Source organism: Mercenaria mercenaria, chromosome 15 (assembly GCF_021730395.1).
Source record: "Mercenaria mercenaria strain notata chromosome 15, MADL_Memer_1, whole genome shotgun sequence".
NCBI lineage: Eukaryota > Metazoa > Mollusca > Bivalvia > Venerida > Veneridae > Mercenaria > Mercenaria mercenaria.
In genome coordinates, this window is record NC_069375.1 from 62,727,306 (window position 1) to 62,737,784 (window position 10,479).

The following is a 10,479-nucleotide window of genomic DNA, read 5'->3' on the forward strand; positions in this document are numbered from 1 at the left end:
AAAATAAATTTATGAATAATATGGGATAATATTGAAGAATCTTTTGCTGAAAATCTAAAATATCATATGCCGACATACATGTATCCTAAAACTACAACGATTTCAATCACAGTCACCTTCTGATTATCTGGAACACTTCAAGAAACTGATACATATTATTTTCCTTAGTCTTTGTAATTACAGGATATGTATCATTATTGTCAAATATATGGTAATTTAACAATTTTCATTAGTCACATGATAGGCTATGTTTAAATTTCATACCTTATCATGACATGAAATTTATTCATGTTCTTCAAAATATAACTTTGGTTTAGAGGTTATTTTGATCATGTGATTCCCCACAGTGTCTAAATATCTTGACAAAGAAGGTAATTTACATAGATATCGTCTTTCCCTAGACAAAAACATTGTTGTGTAGATATTGAGTTGTGTGTATGCAATATCAATGAAATTTATCGAAAATTATTTACTAAATCATCCTGAAGTCCAAATTATGGTCATCCTTAAACATCAAGGAGTGTTTTCGTATTTGGACCTGATTGATTTTCTGAAAATAATTTGCATAGCGGACGAATTCATATCAGCCTAGACTAACCATTACTAAATGGAATAGAAAGATTTATTTATCATTTCGAATATCTTCGTCGGCAGCTATAATCAATTTCAGGGAAAAAAGATATGTTATTTGCGCGTACGTGCATGGATGTGTGTCAGTTAAATAAATTAAAACTGAGGTCACATGGCAATGTTCCAGCTTAGGTGGAATGACCTAGAGATAACTTCAGATTAGTTTTAGCAGCTAGATAAAACCATAAACTTCCCTAACAAAAGCTTGGTATATTTCTCACCCAATCTGACTAAAGTACATCTCCTATTACGCTACGCATAGGATCTGACAACGAGCTAATGATGGCCTCGTTCTGACAACTCTTCTGCTAGCCAATCAAAAGTTAACTTACAACATTCTGCAAGCTTTAAAAGCCTTGGTATTTATTATAACAATTTTATGTCGAAGACGTGAGATAGCCGGTTAGCTCAGTCGGTAGCGCACTTGCTGTGAAAGCGAGAGGTCCGGTTCGAGCCTGAATTATCTGCAATTTTTCTTACTCTTTGACATCGAACAAGTTGTCTGATTGGTTCAAACAAAAATAGATTTGCGAAAATAAAAATAGCAATCTTGGAAATCCAAAATATACAGAAGACGAATGTGAATGGGTCGTTCTCAGATCTTCGTTTAGAAGATCAAGTACTTTAGTCAGATTGATTTCTCACCACAGATAACCACAGCAATACCACAGCTGTTCCATCAGTGGATGAAGCCATTCGGGACCGTTTTACGATCGGCCACGGAGGTATTTAAATACAGCTTTTTCCGAACAGTCCTATAAATAATTTACTCGTAGTATATGAATCCATAAATTACTATCCCTACAAAATTGTAACTGTTACAATGCTATTATATATATTATAATTTATTTCGCGCATGTTTGTAATTGCCGCTTTCCGCATAGCGTTTGTTCTGTACAAGTTCATATAAAAGTTTACAAAATGGGGAAAAAACTTCTCATACCATTCTGTTGGCTATATCATGGTCACATTGAAGGGCATAATTATATTATTTTTTCAAAAGAAACATGTTTTTGCTCTATGGACTCCTTCAAATGAGTAAAAGGCACTGATCTCCATATCGCACGACAACAAGAAAAAAGAATGTTTTTTGTTGGGTTTTTATTTTATTTTTTTTTTTTTTTTTTCATTTTTTTTTTTTTCTTATTTTTTTTATCTGAAAATGATTGCTATATTTCTTAAGAACACACATGAATTAATCTATAATTTTACTAATTTTTCTATTCAAATCAAACCAAATTTGATACGCATTAACCTTGTTACCCTTTATATATAGATCATACAAAAACACTTGTTTATAAAACAGTTCAATTCCTATTATTCATTCACCAAGAAGTGGATACCGAGATATACCGGATTTATTGACAATGGGAATAAAGATTAAATGGTCACATGTTATTACATGTTTTACATGTTGCGGATCTTCACAAATTTAAAAACTACGCAATTTCAGTATTATCTAATCAGTGAATTTTTTTTTCAACTATAATAAACAATTTGTTTGTTTGTTGATAACCTACTTCAAATCAAAGCCACATATGAAGCGCATTTTTATACATTTTATAGGTGAATATAACTTTTTGAGGGTTGATAAATCCTGATATCAACCTATGAAAAAGTCGATAATTGTTTTATTACATCTATTTTTAGACCAAATTAGGTTGATATTGGTTTTACAAGCACCTACTTCGATCTATTTTTATTATCGTACTATTTATAACCTAAGATAAGTTGATATGATATGTACTCATTACTTTTCGAACCGTTTTCAGCCAATCAGAGAAACAATAGAATATAGTCATGTAATAAATCAACTTGTCACACAACTACTTTGTCTTCTTGTCTTATCAATATTCAATATTTACATTCACCATGTGTTTTGAAAGGAAGAAAAACAAACGTATAGTTTTGTATTTATAAACAATATTGGTGCATTAATATCAAAGTCGGCTCTTCCTGGATATTGGACATGCTATCTGACGTCATTCACAAAAGCATAGACAAAATGGTGTCGTTCGAAATAAAATTTAAATCTCTCAAAATTCAAAAATAACATAAAATTATACCTAGGACTATTTTCTGATGGTAAAGAGCAAAACTGAATTGACACAATTATTTGATTTTATAGGCATTAAGGATATTTCAAATAAAAAATCAGGAACTATATCTTAAACAATTCTACAAAGGCCGGCATTTTTTACTGTTCTATATAGATGTTATAAAGATCGAGAGCTTACATTTATTTTGATTTTCTGATACTCATGGAAAGAAAACAACTTATTTTGTTGCAAGCTACTGTAAAAATGTAAATATAATAGGGTTATTATAACAGTAGCTCGATCTGGGATGCTGTATTCTGCTCGAGTGGATTTTGCCAAATCGGATCTCACGAGGCGCGCATGCGCCGAGTGAGATCCGTCCTTGCAAAATCAACGACAGCCGAATACAAAATCCTAGATTTAGCTACTGTTGTAATGACCCTTTTATTATACCTCCACCTCTTTGTTTGTATAATATATTATATAATTATTTGTAACCGAACGAAATCTTAAATGTTTGTTGATGTTAAAATGAAATGAGTGATGTTTTTGTATGCGCTATATATATAACTGTGCCGGCTCATGCGTATTCCATGAAAGTAGTCCAGCAACATACTATACGAAGGTACAATATTGGATTTTTGGAAGATACAATATGGGATTTCTTTTCAGCCAGTTCGTATTGCAAGCTGTGTTTTTGACAGAATTTGAATAGGTAAATGATAAAAGGTGTGAATGTAGGGATAACCCACGTTTTTTGTGTATTAATGTCTGCAGAGGCCCGCGGGATTGTTTGTGACTCAGACCGTCCTTGCAAAATCCACGACAGCCGAATACAAAATCCTAGATTTAGCTACTGTTGTAATGACCCTTTTATTATATACCTCCACCTCTTTGTTTGTATATTTGCAATCGAACGAAATCTTAAATGTTTGTTGATGTTAAAATGAAATGAGTGATGTTTTTGTATGCGCTATATATATAACTGTGTCAGCTCATGCGTATTCAATGAAAGTAGTCCAGCAACATACAATACGAAGGTACAATATGGGATTTTTGGAAGATACAATACGGGATTTCTTTTCAGCCAGTTCGTATTGCAAGCTGTATTTTTGACAGAATTTGAATAGGTATATGATAAAAGGTGTGAATGTAGGGATAATACACGTTTTTTGTGTATTAATGTCTGCAGAAGCCCGCGGGATTGTTTGTGACTGAGACCGAAGGTCGAGGTCAAAAACATATCCCAAGGGCTTCTGTAGACGTTAATACACAAAACAAACGTGTTTTTCGCTATTCTTGCATAAACAAAAAAAACATTACACGACGACTAAATGTGTTGTTTTCATATGTGATGACTTTACGATTCCGGTACATTTTTAGTTACCATTCTGCGGTTCTTGGAAACGGTAAACATGTTTTAAATATCCACGACCAGAATTCTTCCAGAAATTATATGAAAAGATACCGACTGATACTTACCAAAATCATAAATATGATTCCTAAAAACAAACAATCGCACAAGTTACACAAGATTCTTAAACATTCACGATTATCTACAAAAACTTAAACGACGCTGAGTTCTAAAACGGGAGTAAACAAGGGAAAAAGCGAGTACGAACATTGTTGGGGGCAGTGCATTTGGCGTTGGTAACTGATACAACAAAACATTCTATGGTTTAGATTGCATCTTTTATGATACGAAAAGGGTTTTTATGAAAGACACAAGACACAGATACCAAATGTCAATCTGCGCAGAAATACATGTACATCCCTGGGAAAGCATTTCAAAAATAAAAATCGGGTATTAACAACACGTGAATTGCCTTGTTTGCACACGATTTTTCTCCTGTTAATACATAGGCGGATCCAGTGAAAAAAGTAGTTTTTATGCAAGAATGTTACTACATGTCACTATTGAGTTTGTATTGCGTTTGTATTGGTATAAACTACACTGGGACATCCGTATCTGTACATGTAATGTGCTTTGATATTATATATTATATCTTGCAGCATTTTAAGAATCAAGCAACAAACGAGGTCATATTTTTAAAAAATCGCGAACAATTTCTAAGTAGACTATCACATCAAAATGTTTTTATGATCAATTAAAAAATAAGGTAAAAAAAAACAACATTTTCTTTTTTTAATTAACCAAAGTATGGACGTATCTCTCTTTTGAAAATTACAATGATGGTACAGTCGGGTTTGCCGAAACAAATAACTATTTTTGTGGTCTAATTAAACTGTCTTGAAAAAGTGGGAAGTTCATATTGCTTTCCCTTTGAATTCTTTTCACCAAGTAGTTTAAAAAGGAAATAGACAAAAAATCTTTGTCACGGAAAAAAATGAATGATACATGTATTCGTTTTTCGGCCTGACTGATCTTTAGAAGTCATAATAGGACGTTATCTCATTCATTATAGTACATCGTCTGATTGGGTTTTTCCTAATCCCCGTACCGTACCCTTACCGTACATCCATCTTCGGGAACACTCAGTTTTGTACGGAGAATGGCGAAATTCTAATTCAGTTTAAAAATGATCCATTAAGTTTATATGTTGAAAGGAATGAAAGAGCATTTCTCTAGTGATTTTAACTAATATCTCAAGGGCATAACCAGGGGGTTGGGGTATGGACGCTGAGCGAAGATTATACGGAAATCGTGCCATTTCTGTGCAGTTGTCGTGCAGTCTCCGCAAGCTTTCCCTGGAAATCGTCTGGACGGCAGCTTGGGTGAATAAAAAATTCTGGGGTCAGTCTCCCACAATCTCCCGAAACATGGTTGGCTCGGTTCTTAGGTAAGTCACCGTGTGATTCCCCCATCAACTCCTGCATCAGGATGTCATGGTGTCCAAGGGTGACTCGTCTCAGCAGCAAGTGCGAGGCTCATGCGGAGGTCCTACGAGTCAACAATCTCCGTACGATTTCTTCTGGGCAACATGTCAACGAAAAATCGTGCGTTGGCTGCACGATCAGTGCAAGGCCTCCTAAAGACGGAGACTGTGCAGTGCCCATCTACGACACGTCTACGAGCTACGGGATTTCGCTTTTTCTTATTTGTGTAACTTTTCATTTAAGCAATTCGTTGAGGCTGTGCAGCCCGTGAATTCGAACGGAAATTGCAATGCCGACTCCTGCACGGAAAGGAGGATAAGGACAGTCTACGGACTCCGCAGATGTGAACTAGGCATTAATTGCCAAATATTCTGTACATATACATGTAAATATTCTTTGTATCCTAGAATATGTTTTTAGAAAGCACAGAGCATTACTTTTATGCGAAAAGGATTATGAATAGCTATATACCTTTTCACAATAGCGGAATGAAATAGAATCTATAAAAAAAATACGGTTTCAGTTTACATTAATTTTCTTATAAATGGTGCAATGTAATCTTTGTTCTATAAACAACAATGACCTTTTCTATGCTCATCGCATCTTTCATTATTTTTTTTTTAAATAGTGTGTCTTTCTTGATATTACTTTTGTATTATTATCATTATCTTGACTTAATGAACTGAACTTGAAAAACGTTATGTATTATTCACGGAAAAAGCGATGAAATGAGTCACATATCTACCCATCAGCAAGCTTTCAAATACACGCCAAATCGCACGAAATGACAGCTTGATTTAAAAGAAATCTGGGAGAGGCACCCATACACCCACCTGCTGGAGGGGAACCCCCTCCCACACCTACCCCCATTCGTCGTTTCAAGTAAGAAAAAATTAAAATTGTCAAAATCTTGAAATTTTTAGTCGCTAGACTTTAAAGGCAGCACATTTAAAATTTGGAAGTAGAAACAGCATGCTTCTTAGATTTAATATCATTTGTACGATATATAAAAACAGGAAGAAACGCAGTGACAGCCGTTCAATTAAAATTGTAATTGTATCGCTGAATGAAAAATGGACGCCATACTTGTTTTCCCGCAGAATTGCAACCGTTTTACCATATATGTAGATACTTGAAATGAGATAATCAATCAATTATATTTCTTTACATTGTAGAAAATTCAATTACGAATAGTGATGTTCATTTTTATACGTGTTACAAGATGTATATGTTCAACTATGTGTTTTAATACCCGAACATCAGACGTTACGTTGATTTCTTTTCATCCTGTTTACGATATCGTCGGTCTTGAAATATGGTCAAATATCAAACAAAATTTTAAAAATATAAGTGTATTATAGATGCGGGAAGACCAATCAATGATGTTGATTGTGTTATGAATTTGCAGCCTCAAAACGAATTTGCTTGTTTGTAGATTTCAAAAATTTGAGGGTTTTTAGTGACTCGAGGTCGTAAAATGAATGTGTTGATCTATAAGATTTATTAAGTGTTCTAAAGAAACAGGATGTATTTACGGTTCTTCCCTTATTTGCAGCTTAGCAAGGAAAAACCCAAACTCGTCATTCTCCCTGAAAAGAGTTGTTATACGTTTAAAAATGCGTGAAAGTTCTGTAAACGCTTTATAGCATGTTCTTGTTCATGTTAAAAACAAAACTTGTGAAAGAGGCAAAATAATTACTTTTCATCTGATCGATTATAATGTATTTTTCAATACGTATATGCGTTTGTTAAAAGGCTATTTTTGCATCTACATAATCAAATCAATGCATATAATTCTCACTTTTATATGAAAGTTCTCTGTTGTAATAAGCTTAATGTGTATATATTCTTTATTGATTATATTTCATCATATTAACGGCAATATTTCGTAGTACGTTGGGTAAATCCGTAAAAATTCGGACAAAATTCGAATGAACAAACTTGACAGATTGCTAATGTATGATCAAAGAGCTATAAAAATAAAATGTATTTTATACTTCTTTGGTATGATGAAAGAATAACCGCGAAGTATGTTTCTAAAAATAGCCTGCGGTTTCCGTACTTTTCCGCCATTTTGAGTACAAAACCGAGTGTTCCCGAATATGGATGAACGGTACGGGTACGGTACGGGGATTAGGAACAACCAGCCTAGACTACTAAATGGAATAGAAAGTCTTATTTATCATTTCAAATAACTTCTTTGGCAGCAATAACCAATTTTAGAAAAATATAATGTCTTTTTTTCGTGTGTGTTTGTGTGTGTTTGTTTTAAGTCACATAGATAATATGAAACTGAGGCCATATGGCGACGTGCCAGCTGGGGGAATGACATATTGCAAGTTTACAGATAAAGTCAGGCAAGGTTAGGCACTGAGATAAGAATATAATCTTTCCTGACAGCAACTGTCGATATTCCTTACCACAAGCGGTGAACGATACCACAGCGGTTTCAGTTGCGGATGAAGCCATTCAGTGTATTTTTTCTTAAACATTTTTTATAAAAAAGAACTCGAAGTATAGGGTTCCATTAATTACAATCTCTACAAAAATTATATTAGTTACACTGCTGTTATCTATGGTAGTAATTTCGTCGTGGTTAACAACTGCCGTTTCCTGCATAGCGTTTGCTCTGAAGTTAGGAAATGAATACTACATCTAAATTTCACACACTGTTGAGTTAAACGTACTTCTAATTCAGTGTGAAAAGTTATATGTAAACAGATATAGCAATATTCAGCAATTATCGGACATATTCAAATATTTTGGTCTGACCATTAATCAATTATTTTGTGTTGGTATGTTCGTCCTCATAGATAGCTCATTACAATACAGTATAGGTGTTTTCTAAATTATAGTGTAAATGCAAGTTTTCGATGTTAATGTTTATTGCACTTGAGCCTAATTTCATAACATTCTCTATATGAAAATACATGTATATGAACATATAGGAAATGGTTTTGTGTTTTCTTACAAGGTAATTTATTTCAATACATGTTCTAACAAATGATTATTGCCTGAAAAGAAATCATAATTTCAACAGCGTGAAAGTAATCGAATAAATAAAAGAAAAGAAATATCGTATAAACATTATATTTATGAAGTAAACATTGTAAAAATACGAACCCGCTCCACGCATACGAGGCATCCAGGTATATAGCAAAGTACACAAAAATTGTAGCAAGAATAAAAATCGATTTCATTTCTTATCAAAAATAGAACATTAAGAAATAAGTCAAGAAGTTCTGCTATTCCTCCGACGTGACTGGTAAGAAAAGCCGAGCAATTCTGCGCTTTTGGTTTTTTATTTTATATGAATGTCAAGACAGGGAAGTTTTGAATCTTTTGCAAATTGGTGCATTTTTTACCTTGCTATGCTTTTACGCACTTAGCGTCTTATCTGCATGTCACAATTGTTTTACAATTGTCAGTAATTCCGTTGTTTACATACCCATGTTTGATACCATTTCACATTTTGGGTTTGCATAACTATGATAATATATAGACCATGAGATAATGTGCGTTGCTTATATACTGCACTCTCAGTTAGGAACTACATATACAAATTTATGTGAAAGACTAACTTCAGAGTTTTACGTCATCTTACTAAAGATATCAATGAAATAGTGTCAATCTCGTTAACTCAGCCCTAGGGAATCCAGATGGGATCTCAGGTCACACTCTCGCGTTCTTGGTTTGACTTTCCAGATGAAGCCTTTTTTCTTATCCTTTCTTTCAGTAGCCTTTGATATAACAACTAAAAGTAGTGAAACCTATTTAATGTTTCGTTTGCATGTTTAAACTCGCTCTAAAGTCCCTCGGAAGCTGGTATCACAGACCATGTCCGTGGTTGTAATGACCTTCCTATTGATTGTGTGATGTGTTCACTGACTGATCAGCATGAGTATGTTTCATATAGTCTATGGTAATAATTGAGCCGTTGCGTTTCTTGACGTTGTTACTGTTTCTGTTCTCTTCTTTGCTTTTCAATGTGTACTTCTCATGTTATAAGAGTAGTTTACACATATACCGCTTTGTGGTGCGTGTCGTTATGTACCTAAACCATCCTCAAGATGTTACATGTACAAGGTGCACATTTTAAGGGACACTGTGGACCCCGTTGCATCACCATGGATCTTGCAAAATGTAGATGCCATCAAACAGAAGTACCAGCAGTTAAGGGAATTGTTACAACATTGGTAATATGTTCCCCTGGGACTGAGATGAGTTTCAGTGATGAAGCATTAGACTGGTGCCTATCATGAATGATAGTAAGCGACAATTTAGATGAAATTCCATTCCAGCACATGGACTCGGTGTAGTAATCTTTCATATCCATTTAAAATCATGGAACTTTTTCAATATATATACACTGTATAAATATACCTGTATAATATAGTTCTGCTAAGGCCGGTGCTGAGGGTAGTGAGAAAAAGATTCCATCAAACGGAAACTATCAGTATAACACTAAATAATCTCTATATAAAGACTTGAAGTTTATCATGAAAAAACAGTATATATTTATATATAAGCGTACGTATTTGACACTCGATAAATTATATTGCCAAGAATAATTCTAGTCTGATGTGAAGTAGCAATCCATCCCGTACTCAGATTTTAATTTTTTTTTTGCTTAAATTTATAGGAATTCTGATAAAGGACGTATTAAAAGTGAGCAGAAGAACAAGTTTAAGTTATATTTTTACAAAAATATATAACATATAAAAGTAACCATATACTATATCATTGTTGTTGTTACTTGTTTCTGAATTACTTGATAAAGTGAATAAAAGTAAAGTAATTAATTTTCATTTGAGGAGTGGGAATAATAAGCAATATCTAATTTTTAAAGCATGTTACATGGGATAAGAAAAATAAGAAAAGGAAAAAACACTAAGCACAATATTACATTTTGTCTTGCAAGACGCTTATGTATAATCGTCTCAACAGAGGGAAACAATTAATGATATTTAAA

At 33.7% G+C, this 10,479-nt stretch overlaps 1 protein-coding gene across 1 annotated transcript in view; it reads right to left on the reverse strand.

Annotated features, from left to right (window-relative positions):
- LOC128549125 (uncharacterized) overlaps positions 1-8,789 on the reverse strand; it is a 48,718-nt gene extending 39,929 nt beyond the window's left edge. Inside the window, exon 1 of the mRNA XM_053525433.1 lies at positions 8,631-8,789. Within this exon, the coding sequence (XP_053381408.1) occupies positions 8,631-8,707 (77 nt within the window). The 5' untranslated portion in view covers positions 8,708-8,789. The remainder of the gene's footprint in view (positions 1-8,630) is intronic.
- Positions 8,790-10,479: the final 1,690 nt, after the last annotated feature.